The sequence below is a fragment of the Gracilinanus agilis genome, chromosome 3 (assembly GCF_016433145.1).
Source record: "Gracilinanus agilis isolate LMUSP501 chromosome 3, AgileGrace, whole genome shotgun sequence".
In the NCBI taxonomy this organism is placed as follows: domain Eukaryota; kingdom Metazoa; phylum Chordata; class Mammalia; order Didelphimorphia; family Didelphidae; genus Gracilinanus; species Gracilinanus agilis.
This window is the reverse complement of record NC_058132.1, coordinates 70,145,536-70,167,121: the sequence shown is the minus strand read 5'-3', so window position 1 is coordinate 70,167,121 and position 21,586 is coordinate 70,145,536. Positions and strand designations below refer to the sequence as shown.

Genomic DNA, 21,586 nt, shown 5'->3' with positions numbered 1-21,586 from the left:
GAGAGAGAGAGAGAGAGAGAGAGAGAGAGAGAGAGAGAGAGAGAGAGAGAGAGAGATGGGGAAGAGGGAGGGAGGGAAAGAGAGAAAGGAAGAGAGAGATATTTAAAGAGACTGTTAGTTGCAGGAGGTGGAGGGAGATAGGTTATCAAGGGCTTTGAATGCCAAATAGGATATTTATTATTGGAGGTGATAGGGAGCCAGGTGAGTTTATTGATGGGGGGGTGGTGTTATGGTAGGACCTTTGCTTTGGGACAGAGGGATGGAGTGGAGTGAGGGGAGACTTGAAACAATCACATCCATCAAGCAACTATTGCAAGAATCCAGGCATAAAGTTTAGAGCCTTCACCAGGGTGGTAACAAGTGTCAAAAAAGTGAAGGGGGTATATTTGAGAGATGTCTTAAAGGGAAATTGACAGGCTTTGGCAACAGATTGGATATGGATGGGGAAGGAGAAAGGGGAGAAGAAGGAGGAGGAGGGGAGAGAGAATAAGGAATCCAGAATGATTTTTAGGTTAAGATCCTGAGGGACTATAAAGATGGTATTATATTTTACAGTAAAAGGAAAGATATATGCTTGGAGGGAGGTTTAGAGGGAAAGAGAATGAGGTTTAGAGGAAAAAAGAATGAGACCAAAGTCAGGAAGATTTGAATTCAAATACTGCCCCAAAAACTACCTTTATGACCTTGGAAAAGTCAGTTGACCTCTGTTTACCTCAGTTTCCTCAACAGCAAAAGAACAGCACCTACTTTTAAGGGTTGTTATGAAAATCAAATGAAATAATATTTGTAAAGGGCTTAGTAAAATACCTGGCACTTAATAAATGCTTCTTTCCTTCCATTATAATTTCATGTATCTTATTTTATGCATTTAAAAGATGATTCTGGGGGCAGCTGGGTAGCTTAGTGGATTGAGAGCCAGACCTAGAGACAGGAAATCCTAGGTTCAACTCTGGCCTCAGACACTTCCCAGCTCTGTGATCTTGGGCAACTCACTTAACCGCTCTTCTGCCTTGGAACCAATACACAATACTGATTCCAAAAGGGGAGGGAAGAGTTAAAAAAAAAATATGATGCTAAGGGGTGCACCGGCTACACAAGACTTACTGCAAAATGGGTTAGAGGGGCAGCTGGGTAGCTCAGTGGAGTGAGAGTCAGGCCTAGAGACAGGAGGTCCTAGGTTCAAACCCGGCCTCAGCCACTTCCCAGCTGTGTGACCCTGGGCAAGTCACTTGACCCCCATTGCCCACCCTTACCAATCTTCCACCTATGAGACAATACACCGAAGCACAAGGGTTTAAAAAAAAAGGGGGGGGGCTTAGAACATAAACAAGGTTTGTAAGTCCTCTATTCAAGAAGCAATAGTCCCAGAGGATTGTTTCCAGGACTGTTCAAACTGTATCATTCTTATTCCATAAGATGCAAGTCATATTTATACATACTAAATAACTTACAGCAACTAAAAGACAAGAAGTCAGGTCTCAAGCCTAAGTCAATCTAAATGATTTTAAGATAAATTGGCTGCAAACCCAAGACTCTGTCCTTTGAACTCGCTGGATGGATATTCTTCTCAGAAGCTGGCAGGGTCTTGAATTCCCATAGCTTGGAACAGAGTACGCATTTAATAAATGCTTATTAATTGACTACTTTGATCCCCCGGCCAACGCACAGGGCCACAAGTCTCTCCCAGTGGGAAGAAGACCAGGAGAGGTGACATACAGTCCTGGGCTCTGGATCCCCGCATTCCCACCTGCCGGTAGCTCCGGGCAGTCCCCAAGACAATCCCCAAAACTCGAGTACTCACTCGGACGCCCGCAGGGTACAAGATCTAAGAGGAAGCCGCCATGAAGCGCTCAGTTCGCAGCCAATCCCACACCAGGCTTCCCCTTAGCCAATCCGTTAGCTGCCGTCCATCAGGCACCGCGCGCCCAGGAAACTCGCCCCCTGGATGCATTGACCAATCGCAGTTTGATTCTCGCAGTGACAGTCCAGTTTCTGTCCCAATAAGAAGAGGCAAGGAAAAGTTAACAAAGTACTCCTCACAGGAAGTTTATTGACACCCAGCTCACATACACACATAGCAACCAATCACATTCTGATGTTTGCTGTGAAGGCTTCGACATCTGTCCAATAAGAAGAGGTGAGACAGAATTAACTACTCTACTCTTGCTCTGGAACACATTCGGAAAATTGATTGGTCCAGCTAAGGACGGAAGTTCCTTGGTGGGAGGGGATATCCTAGGCCAATGGGAGCCGGGCCATAGACCCCGGCGCGGCCTGTGGACTGAGCGGTCCGCGCTACTAGAGTCAGCCATGATCGAGCAACACAAGCGAAAGGGCCCGGAGTTGCCGCTGGTGCCCCTCAAGCGGCCCCGGCATGAGCTGCTGTTGGGAGCGGCCGGACCAGGGGCTGGGGCCGGGCCTGCTGCGGGCCAGCAGCCGCCGCCGGGGGCCCTGCTACAAGCAGTAAGTGAACTAATGAGCTGGCCCCAGCTACCAGCCCTGTCTCCTCCTGTCAGGTCTCATTCCTTTTTCCTCCTCTCTCTTTCCCTTTTTCTCTTTTCCTACCCTCTTTCACCATCTCTTCCTCCTCCCCCCTCTTCTTCCCTTCCTCCTCCTTTCCCAACCCCTTTCCTCCTTCTCCTCTTCTTTCTCCTTTCATACTCCTTTCCTCCTCCTTCCCCTGCTCTTTCTCCTTTTTTCCCTTTTCCGCCCTCGTCCCCTGACTGTCAGAACTAGAGGGGACCTCGGGAACATACCTTCAAAGCCCAGTTTTCTTCCTTTACAGAGAGAGAAACTGAGGCTCAGAGAAGTTATAGACTCAAAGTTGTCAGAGCTTAAAGGAAGCCCAGACACTTTCTAAGCCAGAACCCTTATTTTGCAGATGGTGAACCTGAGGCCCAAAGAGATTATACATTCATAGATGCTGACAAGTGACCTAATTTCCCACCAGGGGGACACATTTACTCTGAGGGAGGGCTCAGTAACTTTCAATGCTACCCATTCGACTTTTGGACAGTTTTCAAAATTAGAAATTTTTTTCCCTTCTATTGAGATGAAATCTACATCTTTCTGTTTGATTCTAGGTGGGGAGGAACGAGGAGGAAAGGTCTTTTCTATGTGATAACACATTTAGGACTTGAAAACACCTACTATTTTTTTGAAAACACTACTTGCTGCTGAAAGAAGTTGGAGAAAAACCACAAAATCATACCATGTCCACTAGGATATGTATTTCATAACCTCAATTGGGCCTTCAATGCTAAAAGATATCCCAATTATACCTCTCTAATCAGCTCACTATCCCATTTTCTACAAGGATTCTTCCAAACCCCTTCTTAAACCTGCCTCCCTCCTTCATTCTCTCAGCTGAATGATTTTAGGTTTTAGCAAATAAAAGGACATTAGACACTATCTGGTCTCATCCTCTGATTTTTCAAGGGATAAGCTGAGACTCAGCTTCTGCTACTCTGGTACAGGCCTTCATCACCTCAAAGTTGGACTATTCATATTTTATAGAAAAATTTGAAGTTATTCTGTGTGAGCTTCCTCTTTTCTCCTCCTCATTTCATATCACTCATGTCTTCTGCCACTATCTCCCTTTTCTTTGCCAAGGCTAACCCTTCTACCTGCACCTGTGATATCATTCTTACCTGTTTTCAGATGATTGCTCCTTTTATCATCCCCTCTTACTTATCTCTCACTATTTTGAATCATTTTGTTGGCTATTTCCCTGCTGCCTGTAAACATGCTCTCTTCTCTTCAAAAAAAATTCACTTAATCCATTTGACCCTTCTAGCTGTTTTTGTTTATCTCACCTCCTTTTTGTGATGAAACTCTTTGAGAAGGCTGACTGTAATAGGCACTTCCACTTCCTTTCTGTCACTTCTTAACTCTGGTCTGCTTTCAGAGCCCATCATTTCAACTGAAACCCCTCTTGAAAGTGACTGATGATCTTTCATTTTCCAAATCTAATGGCCTTTTTTCAATTCTCTCATCCTTCTTGATCTCTCTTCAATGCTCAACACTGTTCGCTCTCTTCTCTCTAGTTCTCCCTCTTATCTTCTGACTGCTCCTTCTCAGTCTCCTTTCCTGGATTCTCTTCAAAGTCACACACACTGAGAGGGTCTGTAAGATTTTGTCTTGCGCCCTCTTCACTTCTCTCTACTTCTCTTGGTGATATTGTTAACTTCTGTGAATTTAATTATCATCTTTTGCTGACAATTTTCAAATCTACTTATCCTACCCTAACCTCTCTGCTGAGCTCTAATCTCTCATCTCCAAATGTTAGATCTCTTGTAACATCTCTCACATACACCTCTTTCTTTCCTCTAACATTGCTATTACTCTGATATAGGCCTTCATCAACTCAAAGTTGGACTATTTAATAATCCTCTGGTTGGTCTCCCTAGCTCTCCCCACTCTAGTTCATCCTCCATTCAAGTGTGATCTTCCTAAAATGCAGGTCTGACTATAATATTCCACCCTCACCCCCCACCCCTTGATAAACTCCAGTGGTTCCCTATCATCTCCATAATCAAATAAAATCTTATTTTGAAATCAAAGCCCTTGATAATTTAGGGCTTCTTCCCCCTCTGCACCGCCTTATTCCCTTTCTGGTCTTCTTACATTTTGTACACTCCTCCACTGACACTGGCCTTCTTCCTGTTCTTGAACAAAACACTTCATCTCCAGACTTGGGGCATTTTCATTGACCGTCCCCCACGTGTGAAATGCTCTCCCATCTAATCTCTGCCTGCTGGTGTCCCTGGCTTTAAGTGCCAACTAAAATACTACCTTTTTTTAAGAAACCTTTCCCATTCTCCCTTAATATGGAGGCTTTTTCTCTGGTGATTATTTCCAATTTACTTTGTACAAGCTAGTTTATACATAGCTGTTTACATTACATTTACATTAGAGCTCCTTGAGAGTATTTACTGTCTTTTACCTTTGAATCGCCTTGCTTAGCATAGTGCCTGGCATATAGTAAGCTCTTAATAAATGTTATTGAATGACTTTAGCAAATAAAAGGATCTTAGACACTATCTAGTCTCATCCTCTAATTTCTCAAGGAATAAGCTGAGGCTCAAAGTATGTAATTGCCTTGTTCAAGCGATGGAGCCAGGCCTCAACCCCTAGATCTTTGGTCTTGTCTTGAATACCATCCTGTTGTCTATGAACAAAGGGATACAAAAACTGGCCTGGATGCCTGTTGTTTGCAGAGCCCTTTTAATTTAGGAGCATATGATTTAGAGGTAGGAAGGACCTGAGATATGGCCCAGGCCACCTCCTCAATTTACAGATTAGGTCATTCATAGATAGCAGAGATTGAATTTGAACTCATGTCTCCTAATTTCAGTTTGAAGGCTCTTCTGCTTTTACAGACAAGCCCAAGTGATCTCCTTAGTTATTATTATTATTATTATTATTATTATTTTTAATCATTACCATTTTAGAATAGATACTAAGTATCAGTTCCAAGGCAGAAAGGCAGTAAAGGCTAGGCAATTGAATTTTAAGTGATTTGCCCAGAGTTTCCCAGTTATTCATATTCTGCTTCTTTATACCTTGAAGAAACTTATTTTGCACCCCCCCCTGTATTTGTCATGTAATGTTGAATAGCCTAGTTTTCTATATTAGTATTTTGTCGCACCTCTACACAGATCTTTGTAGTAATGACAGATGCTATGTAAGAGAATGCCCAGTATAAGGCAAAGAATGCTAGTTTGGGCATCAAGTGATTTGGATTCAAGTTGTGGCTTGTTATTAGCAATATTTCCTTGGGCAAGTCATTTCAACACTGAGCCTCAGTTTCCTTATCAGTAAAATGGGGATAATAATTCCATTTCCCTACATCAGGGTTACTTTGGAGAAAGAGCTTTGCAATCTTAAAGGCTACATAAATGTGAGTTATCTGTTATCTAAACTTTTTTATCTCAGCTATGATAAAGCATAGTCCTTTATATATGATTAGTACTTTGTGCTTATTGATTGACATCTTGGTAATGGATTATATAGGACTGCTTTCAGTGTTTTGGTTGTACCCTTTTAATACTTGGGCATTAGGAAAGCTTATTTTTGTGTAGCACTCTAAGATTATTTATTAAGAACTTTATATTCATTTTCTTGCAGATGGGTAAACTGAGCCTCAGAGAGTTAAGTGATTTATGCCTGGCCTTTAAAGTTAGTAAGTGTCAAAAGTATGGGTTCCAACTAGGTCTTTCTCCCTTCAACTCCAGAACTCTCTCCATTAGACCCTGCTTCTTTTCCAGTGGGTAACTGAAAGGAGATATAATCTCTGTGCCTCCTCAGTCTTTTTGCTGCTTCATCAGTCTGTTGCCCTTAAATGTTGGTATCCCCCAGATGTTGGTATCCCCCAAAGCTTGGTCCTTGACCTTCTGGCTAGATTATCCCTCAGTGTTCTTAATCCCCAGTATAAGTTTAATCATCATTTCTACCTCTCCTCAAATTGCCTAGGTTTTTTTCCCTCAAAATAATCCAGATTCATAAGCTTGGAGTCATCCTTGACTTTTCCCTTTCCCAAATCTTATTAATAAGTCCCATCAGGTTTTGTCTCCATAATGCCTTTCCCATTTGGGCCTTTCTTTTCCTTTTGTGCTGTCAGCATCCTTTTTCAGGTTCTTGTCCCCTTTGGTATTGTGATATGGTATTATAATAACCTCTGACTTGCCTCCTTGATTCCAGGCTTTTCCCATAACCCTCAGTTCTCCACACAGATGCCAAAATTTTCTTAAGGCATATTTCTGCCCATGGCACTCCCCTGGCAGAAATCCTCAGTGGCTCCCCATTGCCTCTTGGATAAAATAAAACTCAACCTTCCACAAAGGATTCTCATTGCCTTTATTTTTTAGAAAATATTTTATTAATGCCTTTTAAAAACATCTAGCTCAGGGCAGCTAAATGGCATAGTGGATAGAGTGCAAGGCCTGGAGTCCATAGAACTGAATTCAAATCTGGCCTCATATACTTCCTAGCTATGTGACCCTGGGCAATTGTTTAGCCCTTGCCACTCTTTTCTCTTAGAATTGATACTTGGACAGAAAGTAAGAGTTAAAAAAAAATCTTATCTCCCCCTCTACCCACCCATAATACTCTCATATTATCAAGAAATAATTTCAGAAAACAGATTGATGCATCACCTGTGTCTACCAACCGCTGTAGCATTCACATGTATAGTCCTTTGCTTCTCTATAGGGAGCTCACCAACCAGATTCACCCTATTCCACCTTACTAAATAAAGGCAGCATGAAGTAATGGAAAGCATGCTAGATTAGAGTCAGGTGGGACTACCCACCTTCTGCTGGATCTGAGATTGTAGCAAGTCACTGAATGCTTCTTTTCTCAATTTTCTCACCTAAAAAGAATGGAGATAATTCTTATAGTACTTTCCCTATAGAGCTGTTATGAGAGTCATATGAAATAATATAGATGAAGTGCAATCCATAAATGTTGGTGATTCTTTTTATTCTAAAACTTTGGAGACATTATAGTCCAGCTGTGCTGGATTACCAAAATCTCCCTGTTCTGTCTCCTACCCCTGCCATCCCATTCCTGGAGTGTACACCTTCCTTGTTTCTACCTTTTATAATCTGTATTTTCCTTCATTTGGGGTATATCTGCTTTGAAGTCTTCCCCTGCTTCCCACAGTTCCCTCATCCCTAGGTGTTAGTGTTCTTCACACCCCTACCCTCTGTTATTGAATTCAATTATATGTGCACACTTATATGTCCCGAGTTTTATTTTTGTCTATATATCCCTAGCTCCTAGCACCTCTCTTGTCTATAAAAGAAGCTTAATAAATACAAGATGAATTGAATCAGCAAGCAATTGAATAAGTTACTGTAGCCAAACTTTAAAAAACAATTTGACATATTTTATCACATTTTATTGGCACAGTAGCCACATGAGGTCACTAGGACAGATGTTACTCTCTGCATTTAAACATTTAACAGATTACTTAAATTGAGTTAGTGGTAGAGTCTATTCTCTCTCTTTCTCTCTCTCTATTTCTCTCTCTCTCTTTCTCTCTCTCTCTTTCTCTCTCTCTGACATACACAGAGACACACACACACAGGCAGACAGACACATACACACACATATGACTGGATAAACTCCAATGTTTCCATGTTACTTCCAGGATCAAATAGAAAATATAACCTTCCTTTCCTTTCAGTCTTATACTTTGTGGTTCAATGACTCCAGCTTCCTTCCCATATAGTCCATCTCCTTGCTCTATGCCTTTTCCCTGCTTGCTTTTTGTGCTTGGCATGTTCTCCTTTTTTACCTGTTCCTCCTGGATTTTTCTCTAAGACTCATCTCAAACCCCACCTTCTGCCAGAGGCCTTGCTTTTCCCCTCCTATCCTCGCACTGCTCCTGTCTTCCCTAGGAAATTACCTTCCATCTACTCTGTATTTGTCCTGTATGTAGAAAGTTATTTGTACATCATCTCCACTATTAGAAAGTGAGCTCCTTGAGGACAGGGACCATTTTTTTTGCTTTCCTTTGTATTCTCAGTACTTACTAACTAATTATTGACTGACTCACTATTTTCCAGGAGACAACCATGAGTGGAAATAAAGCAAGAAAGTCATAATAGTTTTGATACTCAAAATTAGTTGTAATTTAGCTCTCTGTAAATTTGGATAAAACATGTTTATCTATTTCATTGTTAAAAAGGAAAAAAAGTGCTTTCTTATGTTCTTTTTTTCTTAATATGTCCTCTCTTTTCTCTGTATTCTTTCCTTCCTTTCCCTCTGAAAAAGAAACTAACCAACAAATAAGCACTAAGGTCTTCTTCTTAAACCCATGGATGTGACGACCAACCTGTCTTTCTCTTGTGTGTTTAGGGTCCTCCACGGTGTTCCTCTCTTCAGGCTCCTATCATGCTGCTCTCGGGACACGAAGGGGAAGTATACTGTAGCAAGTTCCACCCTAATGGATCCACCCTAGCATCTGCAGGATTTGACCGGCTCATCTGTAAGACATTATTTATGAATCTTCTTTAATACTTCATCTTTAAGGAGTTATGGTTTTGAAAATACCTTGAAAGCTACAATAATAAACATATATGTCAGCACAGGGAGTGTGGGGAGAGGAGGAGGAGAAAGAATATCAGAAGGGAAAGAAAGAGTGGGAGTGAATGGGGTGGGAGGTAGGGCAGGGTGATGTTGCAGATCTTTGAGGCTGGAAAAGAAGAGAGAATAAGGTGTTGCTTTATAGGCCCTGAGAAATTAACTGTCTGACTCCCAACTCTATCTTTTTCTAAGAACTCAGTTATAAAAGCATTCTTTTCATAACCATAATCTTTATTACCTGCTTTTTTAGGAGACATGCAAACTGTCAGATTCAAACCATAACTTAAATATATTACAAATAATTTCTCACAGAAATCACTCCATATTTGGAAAGATGAGCTTATCAAGGGGAAATGGTATGAATTCCTGCTACTATGGAAGGAGATTTAAGAGAAAATAAAAGTATACTTGAATGTGTTAGAGACACTATGCTTAGATTCCTGCTTAGATTCAACTCTTATTAAGGAAGTATTTCTTTACATCAATCCTAAATCTGCCTGTCTGCAATACTTATTGTTCCTAATTCTTTCCTGTATGGCCAAGAAGAACGCATCTAATCCCTTTTCCACATGTCCCTCAAAGGCTTTTCTTCTCCAACCTAGGAATCCCCAGATCTTTCACTTATCCTTTTATGATATGGTCTTCAGTCCTCTCATCATTCCATTAATGCTTCTTTGAATGCACTCCAAGTCTTAACCCATGACCTTCTCAGAATGGTGCCCCAAACTGAGCATATCTCATATGTTTTGTTTTTGTTTTTTTTAAACCCTTGTACTTCGGTGTATTGTCTCATAGGTGGAAGAGTGGTAAGGGTGGGCAATGGGGGTCAAGTGACTTGCCCAGGGTCACACAGCTGGGAAGTGGCTGAGGCCGGGTTTGAACCTAGGACCTCCTGTCTCTAGGCCTGACTCTCACTCCACTGAGCTACCCAGCTGCCCCCCTCATATGTTTTGACCAGAGCAGTGTATTGTGAACTTTTTAATCTTCTTATGTATACTCTGACTCTGTATCTTAATGTTACATAAGCTTTTTTTTGACAGCTTTGTCATCCCTTGAATTTGGCTTGGGTCTGGCAGTACACTGAAATTCCCAGATATTTTTTATAGTATGCCTGATTAAGCTGAATAGGAAACTTTCTAGAATTTTGTTTATTTCCAGCTTACATTTTACTGAGAGGTGAGAAAGGACAACAAAAATGTGTTCGGGAATTACAGAAATAGATTGAGGGAAGACTGTATCTGGAGTTATGCTTTTTGGATAATGAATTGGTTTAATTGGAGCCAATTAAGGTAGGTGGTACAGTGGATAAATTTTGGGGCCTGAAATTAGAATGACTTAATTTCCTAAGTTCACATCTGACTTTAGATACTTATTGTGTGACCCTGGGTGAGTCACTCAATCCTGTTTGCCTTAGTTCTTCATCTGTAAAATAAGTTGGAAAAAGAAATGGCAAAAACCTCCAATATCTCTGCTAAGAAAACCTCAAATGGAGTCACAGAGTCAAACCTGAACAACAAAATTGGAGGAAATTTTTTTTTTTTTTTTTTTTTTTTTTTTTTTTAAGGAAACTTTTGCCTAGCATGACTAGCAGAGGGAAAAACATGTACATCTGGGACAGTTTGAGCTTAGATATAAGGACTAATTCTGTAGCATCAGGTGAGAAGACTGACCCCTAGAACATTATGTCTTCCACCTGTTTCTGGGAACAGTGTGTCTCCTGATGTAAAACTGTTAGGGCCCAGGCTATGTGCCTTCCATCTGCCCCAAAGGAAACACTTCCATCTATACCAGCACAAGGCATCTTTCACTTCCTGCTGTTCTCCCAACTAGGATATGAAGAACTTCTGATGCAAAGAAGAGCACCCCTCCCTTCTATTTCAGACCTCCCATCCTGCTGCACCTACCCTTTGAAGATAGAGTGGCACCCACAAGTCATGGACTTTCTCACACCTGGTTATACCTTTCACATCGCAGTGATTCTGAACTCCTTTAGATCATCATTCAAACTCCACTCTACTCCTCCATTACTCAGTTCCTCATTCCCACGACCTTCAACCCTTTCACCCCAAAGTTTCATCTTAACTCCACTCTGTTCTTCCATTGTGCCCTCTGGAATGCCTGTTCCATAAACAAGGCTTCGCTTCATCTTAAATCTTTTCCTCTCCCACACTTTCCAATATCTCTTACTGAAACCTGGCTTTCCCCTGATGACACAATCTCCTTGACACCCTTTTCAGTACTTAGCTGCATCTTCACTCACTCTCTTTAGCTTACTAGTAGAAGTGGGAGAGCTAGAATATTCCTTTTTTCCCATTGCTACTTCTAGAGACTTCCTTTTTCTATCATTATTTAATAATCCCCTCTTTCTTTGACATTAATGCTATTCCTATTTACCACCCAGTTAAAAACCTGCTCATTGCTGTCTCTAAATCCTTAGGTCGCTCCTTTTCCTTTAATACCTGGCTCACAATTTTTCTCTCCTCAATTTCTGCCTTCTTACTAGGGTGCTTTAATATAAATATTGATTTCTCCCTCAAATATCCTCAACCTACTCACATCTCATGAACTACTCTTTTACTCCACCTTGGCCTCACAATAATACCCTTGATCTTGCCATCACTCACAGATGTGCCACCTTCAAGTTCAAGAACTCTGAAATCCCTTTTTATCTGATCATAATCTATTAATTTTTTTACTTTTCCTTCTTACTTCCCTTATATCATAACCCTACTCTTCATCCACATTGTGACTTCTGTGAAGATGGGATTAACTTTTCCCTGCCCATTCTTAGATTTAATCACCAAAAGCTTATACACCCCACTTATCTTTAAGTATGTGGAGATGTGTGAAAGTGGGTGACGAATCATAATTGACTGACTGTCCCCTGGGAAGTCCTAAGAAAAGCTTTAGCTGTAATTGGTCCACATAAAGTGGAAAGAAGGCACAGGAAGTGATGAAAAGAAATGGTCTTTAAAAGTGGCAAGAACTTCCTGTGAGAAGGTCTTTTGCCTTCAACTTGACCTTGGAGGAGCTCCAGCTGAGGACTACTTTCTATTAGGACTACCATGTGGGTGAATGAAAAAGGCTGACTTCCTTTCCCTGACTTATTCTGGAGGTACTAGCCTCTGGAGAGGCTCCTCATCTTAGAGGAGGCCTCATGGCTAAAACCCTTGTTTAATTTACCTCTGGGCCCCCTTTGCTGGGCAGAGTAAATATCTATTCTTTCTCATTTCCTTACTTTCACTCTTTCCCTCTATTTTATAAATAAATTGTTATAAAGTCATTCTGGCTTGAGTAATAATTTCTGGTGACCACGTTTTTATATATTTAGTCCAATCTTTAATTTTTAACCCTTACATTTCCAATCCCTTGATCCTTCAAATCTCGGGTCATCTCCCCTGCACTAGCCACTCTTCTCTCATCTTAACCCCTTCATGAACCAATTTCCAGCAGGTACATCTGACTTCCATTTCTCCCAGACACAGGTGCCCGAGGTAGAGGAGAAATGGCCCTCGTGACCGTCCGCCTAACATTAGCCTTTGTTTTCTGTTACTCATTCATCCTCTGGACTCTAGTGAGCCAACAGGTTCTGATGACTGAGAGTCTTCAGGCTATATGGGAGGAGGTAATAATGTTATAGTAGGGTTTACAAGCATCTCTGTTTCCTTCACAGTGCTGTGGAATGTGTATGGTGATTGTGATAACTATGCCACCCTGAAAGGACACAGTGGGGCAGTCATGGAGTTGCATTATAATACAGACGGGAGGTAAGGATCAGTATTAGAAGAATAATTGCTTGTTTAGCATTAGCTCTTCTCATGCTCTCTTGCTAATTCATCATGTCTCTAATGTATAGAGACCCTACTGTCCAAGCTATTGTTCTCTTATTTATCACCCTCTTTTCAACTCTTTTAGACTCTTTTAAAGCTTTAAAATATGTTGAGTCACTCACTTAGCCTCTCTACCATTATTTTTTCAACTGATACTCACAGAAGTCCTTCTGTGCCCCAATTTGATCTGCAAGAGATCCTGGAGTCTTGAGGGATATACTAGTAGAGAAGCTCTGACAGATTCTCTCTAGTATGGTACTGACTCCAGGCTACATGCCTATGTTCCAAGAATTAGCCTGATTAATGGAAATGCTCATCACTAGACTATTGGCTATAAAATGATGGATTTGTCCTTTTTTGGCCAGTAGCTGTTCAGAATCTACATAAATCATCAGTATTTTCTATATATTACCAAAAAAGTCCAGCAGCAGGAGATAGAGAAATTCCATTTAAAATAACTCTAAACAATATGGAATACCTTCAAATCTACTTGCCAAGACAAAAACAGGAATTATAAGAACACAATTATAAAACACTTCACACAAAGCCAGATCTAAACAATTGGAAAAATATTAATTGCTCATGGATAGTAGACCAAGCTGATATAATAACTGTCCATGAATCAAAAATTTAAAATGGTCTTGTATTGTGCAGCTCTCTTCCATTATATCTGTAATGATTATGGCAGATCAACAGAAAATGGTGAAAGGATACTAGAAACACATCCTTATTAGACCTTTGGTAAACTTTTTTTCTTTTAAACCCTTACCTTCAGTCTTAGTATCAATTCTAAGACAAAAGGACAATGGCTTAGGTAGTTGGGTCAAATGCCTTGCCCAAGGTCACACAGGTAGAAAGTGTCTGAGGCCAAATTTGAACTTTGGTCCTCCTGACTCTAGGCCTGGTGCTACCTAGCTGCCCCTAACTTTTATAAACTTTAACTTTGCTGACTCTGCCCAGTGATCCCCGAGTTGATGCAATGTGATTAGCTGAACTACATCTATCTTGACATTCATTTGAAATGAAACCAGAAGATATAAAGACGGTATCTCTAAGTGGGAACCATCATGGTTTACAGATTCTCCTTGCATAGATGGTAAAAGTTGATCAGAACTGGTGTCTTTCTGTTCTCAAAGCTGAGAAGAATCACCACTTCATAGGATATCAGTTTGCCTGCTGTGAACATAACAAACAGACCAAAAGAAAATTGCTTCTTATTATCTTCCGGCCTCATTCGCAAAGAATATAATAACATGGAAGACTTTATCTTGTCCTTCATTTAAGTAAGTTGTAGGCATGGAGATAGATGGTACAGTCTTTGCTGGAAAGATGGTTTGGGATCACAGAATTCAAGTAGCTAAAGTTTTAGTCTAAAAGTAGGTATTTGCATTATTCAAGAACAAGTTAAGTGCTGCATGTGGCAAGCACTGGATAATATTGTTAAATAAAATGGAGTATATTTTAATAGGAAACAACTGAACATAAACTTCATTATTTCTGAATCCTTAATTAGTGTCCACTTAGACCATCAATTGGTTTGAGGAACAGTTTAAATTAAATGCCAGATGGGGAGAAATTAAGACCAAGAGAAGACAACGTATAGGTTACATTAGCTCTGTCCTGAACTGTTTAAACAAACTGCCCATTCTGAAAAATGAGATGTTGTCTGCTTGTCACTTTTTTTTTTAGAGAAGTTTAACTGATAATAAATGTTTCAAGAAAAAAAACCAAATTACTTCAGCTGCCTGAAACTTGACAACCAAAGGCAACTTAGACTTAAAGCTTTTAATAAAATATTATGACAAAGAATTATGGAATATTATGAACCATATCATATTTTAAAACATCGAAGAGGATTTAAGAAAACAACCCCATAGAGATCTTTGTGTGAGGTCCAGCTATCAGATCATCCCAAGAGTATTTTTAGATAAAACCAGAGAAGGTGGAATTTATTTATCATTGTTTTTACAATGGGTCTCTCTCAAGGGCCAAGATGGGGGAGGTGCTCATTTAGACTCCTGATTCCTCAGTCAGTGCCTGTAGTTAACTACCATATGAAGAGATGGTGAGGGTATTTAAGAAGATATCATTGAAGAATATATGGACCCGACTAAAGACATGCACAGCACCCCTATGCTGGAGGCATTGCAGTTCTAAAGGCATTCAAGAAGGAGTTTTTCCAAGGAATCTCAAAGGATGTTTTTAAAAATAGAAAAGATCACCTAAACCAATAAATGAGAAGACATCAGCTACTGGACTCATGCATCTGCTTTCTCTTCTTTCCTTTACAATGGATCTGTTAGAGTAGTATATATACACATAGAGTTAATCCTTCATGAAAATCAAGTACAGTGATTGCTCACCTATTGCAGGAGTTACATTCCAGAGATCCCTGTGATATGTGAAAATCCATGAAATAGTGACATTATATTTATTTTATTATTTATATATATTTTGAGGCTTAATAAACCCATCCCACTGTCCTATAAGCTTTTTTCCACATTCTTATTAACCTTTCCCACACTTTTATAAACAACTCATATGCTCTTAAACCCTTTCTACACTCTTAAACCTATGTAATTTTAACAGCATATAAAGTTCTATATGGGTACATACCATTGAAGTACTATACCATAACTTGAATGATGAAGATCATGAATTATTTAGCTCTGAAGTCACCACTACATCAGGTGCTTCATCAGGTGGTGCAATATCTTCACCCTCCGCAGAATGTATGAACACAGTATGGGAGAGTAAACAGACCAGTGCTATAGTCATTGAGCCAATCGGCACCCAGGATACAGAACATAGCTCTGTGGTTGGTCGCCTTTCGTTCCATCAGCCAGTAGTATGCAATGTACAATCTCAGCCTGTGTAAGCGGTAGTGGCACACTGCATTCCTTTGTGTACAGTTAGGTATTCATCCACAAAATCCTGTGATATAGTAAAAACTGCAATACAGAATTAGATATATACTTTTTTAAAAACCTGCAATATGGTAAAGCCATGATAAGTGAACATATAGCAAGAGACGACTGTATATAGCACCACCGAACATTTTAATTTTTTTTCAAGTATTTGACTTAGAAAAAAAGCTACCTTAAAGGTTCTACAAAATGTCTTACACACACACACTGTAACATCATATAACTGTATGACAAATATAGCCATTTGAAAATAATTTTGTTTAATGTGCCAAATATTGGCATCAAGTTGACCAGGATACATGTTCATTTGAGATAGTTGCTAGAACAATGGAAGGTACCCTGGACAGAGTCTAAATAGCTGTTCCTATTTGAGGTAGATATTGCTATTAATTGTATCAAACTCTGCACCATTACAAAACTCAATACATAGTAGTATGAAAGGGTCATGGGATCATTGATGTAGAGTTGGAAAGGATCTTGGAAAACTTATCCAACCCTTACCTTCTGAAGATTTGGAAACTGAGGGCCACTGAAGGGAGTTAACGTGCCCAAAATCACAGAGGTAGTAAGAAGTGGCACTAAAACTTGAACCTACCAAATGTAGTTCTATATATAGTAGAAATACCATACCAAGGATTAGTGTAACTAAATATTTAATAAAAACAAAGTGGAGGAAAACAATCATGTGGTTTAGATGGTGATGTGCAAACACAATATTTTGCTTCAAAATTGATTAGGAGAAGAAGATGGCATTGGGAAATTGTACAATGTTTTCAATGATTCCAAACTTTTCTGCCACAAAAACTCATCTCTTTAGCAGTGATAGTTTTCTGTTAATACTATATAGATGTTATTCAAGGAGCAATCATGATCTTAGAAGGATGAAAATGACAAGCAACCCAAAGGGCACTGGAAACATGGATTTTATACCTAAGACTTTAGTATAATTGCAGTGCTAATATACATAAAAGTCATATGAAAAATATGGTGGGGCAGCTAGGTGGCTCAGTGGCTAGAGAGTCAGGCCTAGAGAAGGGAGGTCCTGGGTTCTAATGTGACCTCAGACACTTTCTAGCTGTGTGACACTGAGCAGGTCTCTTAATCTATATTGCCTAGTCCTTACCACTCTTCTGCTCTGGAACCAATATGCAGTATTGATTCTAAGATGAAAGGTAAGGTTTTAAAAAAGAAAGGAAAAATAGATATGATGGGTGTACCTGTCATACAACAAAAATGCACAACAATAGATTGGACCACTGCTTGCCCTCCAGATATTTAAACAATCAGAGGAAGGCATGTAACCTGTTGGGATGTATTATCTGTAGGCATAATGGAAAGACAAGAATGAGAAAGTATGGAAGGTCTACATCAGTGGAGGGTTGTAGCTGTAATAAGGAAACCACAGACCCATCCCTGTGCGTATTTCAGTCTGGAAAGCATTTTCAGGGCACAGACTTCAGCATTGGAAAGAATGTCAGAAACCATTTAGTCCAGAGTAACTAAACAAGGACCTTTTTACAGGATCTCCAACAAGTTTGGTCATTGTCTTTCCTTGAAGGGTTTTAGTGAAGGGGAGCCCACTGCTCCCAAAGAATCCATTCTGATTTGGGACAACTCTGATTGTTGGGAAGTTTTGCCTTACATGAACTTGAAATCTCCCTCCTGCAACTTCTTCCCATTGCTCCTAATTCTGCCTCCTGTAGCCAAGAAGAACAAGTTTAGTCTCTTTTATACATGACAGCTCTGGAAGTTTTTGAATACTGCTATCATGTGCTCCCATTGTACCCCTCCCACATCTTCTCCAAAATAAATATCCTTGGTCCTTCAGCTATGATCTCAAGAATCATAGAACTGCAGATACAGAGTGTGATGGGTCCTCAGAGGACATCTAGTCCAACCTCCCTCATTTTTCAAGTGAGGTAACTAAAGCCTAATTAGGAGGAATGATTGATTTGTCCAAGATCACAGATGTATACGCATTAAGCTGTAGGATTTGAATCTGGGGCCTCTTCCTCCAGAGCTCCTGTTTTTTCCACTTTATCATCTACATTTGGCATCCTGGCTGTCCTCTGGATGCTTGCTAGATTATCGGTGTCCTTCTTCAGCATAGAACCAAACAGACACCTAATATCTAAAGAGAAAATTTGGCAGGATTATTGCCTCCCTAGTTCTGGACGTTCCACGTGTCTTCCTTTTGCCAAAGATAGAAGTAGATATTTAAGCTGCTTTGTCACATTGTTAACTTGTTAAGCTTAGGCTCCACTCAACCTCCTTCCCCATCCCACCCCACCTCCGAGCTTTTTCAGACCAACTACTATCTAGTAGTATTATATTTTAAATATTTTATAATTTATTGTACTGCTTGCTATACAGGGCTGGCAAATGGACAGAATAAAATCATTTAATGTCTTTTTTTTTTAAACCCTTACCTTTCTTCTTAGAATCAATAGTATATGTTGGTTCCAATGCAGAAGAGCCATAAGGGCTAGGCAATGGGGGTTGAGTGACTTGCCAAGGTCACACAACTAGGAAGTGTGATTTGATTTGGTAGGCCAGATTTGAACCTAGGAACTCCCTTCTCTAGGTCTGGCTCTCAATCCACTGAGCCACCTAGCTGCCCCACATTTAATGTCTTTTTAACCTAAACCTTTCTCCTTGTTTTTCTTTTCTTTTCTCTCTTGTCTTCCATCCTTCAGTATGCTCTTCTCAGCTTCCACAGATAAGACTGTTGCTGTGTGGGATAGTGAGACTGGAGAGAGAATTAAGAGGCTGAAGGGGCACACTTCCTTTGTGAATTCCTGTTACCCTGCCCGGAGGGGCCCCCAGCTAGTCTGCACTGGCAGCGATGATGGCACAGTTAAGGTGGGTGCTTTGTGTGACTTTTGCTGGTTTCTGAGATGGCATAGTAGCATTCATATGTGACCCTTTCCTTAGATTCTTACCAGCTTTTGAAGGGTCCTTTCCAAGTAGGCTAGGCACCACCCTGTCCCTTCTAAACTTGGTTGTAATGCCATTTTTTTCCTCCTGAAACAAAGATGTAGGAAAATTCCATAACCAGCTCTTTGAAATAATAGGAATTGAACATACAACACTATTAGAATCATAGAATATTTAAGCTTAAAATGTTAAATATAAATAAAGTAAACATTAAGTAAAGCACAGAATATTAAATATGAAGGGACTTTAAAAATTATTTAGACTAACTTCCTTTTATAATTAGGGAAATAGACATCTCAGAAAGCAAAAGAGATGGGCCAAAGTTCACATGAGTTAGCAGCATCAAAATTACTTGAGAGTATGTTTATGCTATTATAATGATGAAATTTAAGACATTATAGTGTTTCCTATGTTACCAAGTTTCAGTCTGGGTGGTTTTGTTAGTCATTGGTCCAAAGGGACTATAAGACCAACTGCTTGTAGAAACCACACAATTCCTTTGGTGGTTAGAATTTTGAATGAATGCACTGACTTCTACATATAAAAATAATGTGAACTATCAAATAGGATATTTGCATTGAATTGTTTTTCCTTTAATATTGGTGATTATTTTTCTTCTGAAAAGATCTGATGGCCTTTTGCCTGACCCTCTTGTGACCAATAATATATTTGCTGGGCACCTGTATTAAGAATGCGTGTAATCAATTTGTCAACAAATGCAAACTTGCATGGCAACTAAGACCCAAAGGCTGGATCCAGCCCAAAGATGGAATAGTGTAGAGGACAAACAGGATATCAAGTCAGAAAGTCCAAGGGCAAATCCTAGTGATGCCATTTAGTAAATGTGTGACCTGTAACAAGTGTTAATCTTGCTGAGCCTATTTCTTCATTTGTAAAATGCACATGATAGAACATTTTTTTTTTCTCTTACCTTCTATCTTTGTATCAGTTCCAAGGCAAAAGAGTGGTAAGGTCTAGGCAATCCCGGTTAAGTGACTTGCTCAGGATCACATAGCTAGGAAGTGTCTGAGGCCAGGTTTGAACCCAAGACCTTCTGTCTCTAAACCTGGTTCTCTATCTACTTCTGCTTCCTATCTGCCCTTCTTTAAATTTTAAAAACTTACCTTCTGTCTTAGAATCATTTCTAAGACACAAGAGTGGTAAGAGCTATATGATAGGACTTTACCTACCTACCTCAACCAAGTGTTGTTGAGAAGTGCCAATAAGGACAAAGTGCAGATTACTTTGTGACCCATATAAGACTGTGAGTCTAACCTACCAGTAGCAAATCAGTTTCCTCTACCCCAAGGGGTAAATAATTCTCTGTTAGCCACCAGAGAATAATTTAGCACAGTGGTTCCCAAACTTTTTTGGCCTACCGCCCCCTTTCTAGAAAAAATATTACTTAAACCCCTGGAAATTAATTTTTTTTTAAATTTTAATAGCAACTAATAGGAAAGATAAATGCACCTGTGGCCATCACTGCTCCCCTGGATCACTGCAGCACCCATCAGGGAGCGGTAGCGCCCACTTTGGGAATCACTGATTTAGCCCTTAAAGATTTGTGTCCTCTCCCATTTCTGTTTCTGTAAAGACTTCAATCCAAGTTAAAGTATACTCACCAAGTTTGACACTGCACATTTGGTCTGTCTTTCTATAAGGACTGTGAGACTTGAGTATTTAACTGATTTTTCCTTACCTAAATGCCATTCATATTCTGGCTCTAAAAAAAGATTTACTTAAAGAATATCTCATGGGCAAATGGTATGATTGTCTTAGTAGTTTAAAGAATTCCATCTCGTATGCATTTTTAGTTATTGGTAAGGGTATTCCGGAGAATATTTATAATTCTTTTGAGAGCTCAGTCAATTTTTTCTGGCTCTTCAGTTATTGGCTCTTCTGCAAATGAAGTAATTTTTTGTGTAAACAGTTAACAAGATTTACTTACATAAGGATGTTAATTTGTAATGATGCAAAGGCCAAACTACGAGGCCTTCTGGGAAGTTGTATTGCACTGTTAAGAGGTTAAGCTTTCAGGGAAGAGGCAGCCTGGTTCAGTACAAGGAACCAGGGTTGGAAAACAGAGGGCCTGACTTCCATTCCTAGTTTTCCCACTTACTGGTTGGGTAAGACTTGGGGCAAATTACCAAACCTTTCTGAGCCTCAGGCTCTTTGTGTTTCTTCCCTTCCCCCCCCCCCCCTTTTGTGATGAACTGGTTCTGTGATTTCATCAGCATAGTAAGCAGTTCCCTCTACTAAAATCAGAGCTAAAATCTCCTCTGCAATTAAAATGTCTATGAGACTTGCCCAGGGTTTCACAATATATATGTAAGAGGTGGGATTTGAACCTTTCCTGACACCTAGGCCAGTTCTATACACTCTGTCATATAGTCTCAACTCATTTATAAAATGAGGGAAATAATACCTGGCCAACCAACCTACAAGGTTGTTGTGATGATTAACATATGTAGACAAAAGTGCTTATAAAGTGCTGTAGGAATACAGGAGAATGCTCCTGATTATAAGGTGGCCACTGTCTCAACTGACCTCAATAGATTTACATAAATATCTTCCTGTTATAGAGCTTATAGGAAAACATTTTTGAGCAAGTGAAGGCCAAATATCAGTTCATGAACACCCTATCATCATTGCATTATTTTTTTAATCCAAAATTTTTTCAAATGGAGGATACATAATCTCCTAGGGATAGATAATTGGCACAAAGTAGGAAGGCTTATTTTGTTTGTTTTATGTATTTTCCCCACCACCCCTGTTCCCAGAAAAGTCTAGATGGTCATT

General features: G+C 39.8%; 2 protein-coding genes across 3 annotated transcripts in view; one reads left to right on the top strand and one right to left on the bottom strand.

Moving 5' to 3' along the window:
* ZCCHC17 (zinc finger CCHC-type containing 17) overlaps nucleotides 1-1,862 on the bottom strand; it is a 54,564-nt gene extending 52,702 nt beyond the window's left edge. For both annotated transcript variants that reach the window (XM_044667967.1, XR_006505783.1), the window contains exon 1: nucleotides 1,802-1,862. The gene's annotated coding sequence lies outside the window, so the exon portion shown is untranslated. The remainder of the gene's footprint in view (nucleotides 1-1,801) is intronic.
* A 448-nt stretch (nucleotides 1,863-2,310) lies between these two features.
* SNRNP40 (small nuclear ribonucleoprotein U5 subunit 40) overlaps nucleotides 2,311-21,586 on the top strand; it is a 51,180-nt gene continuing 31,904 nt past the window's right edge. The window contains exons 1-4 of the mRNA XM_044671404.1: nucleotides 2,311-2,463; nucleotides 8,866-8,995; nucleotides 12,767-12,860; nucleotides 18,547-18,712. Coding sequence (XP_044527339.1) covers nucleotides 2,311-2,463; nucleotides 8,866-8,995; nucleotides 12,767-12,860; nucleotides 18,547-18,712 — 543 coding nt within the window. The remainder of the gene's footprint in view (nucleotides 2,464-8,865; nucleotides 8,996-12,766; nucleotides 12,861-18,546; nucleotides 18,713-21,586) is intronic.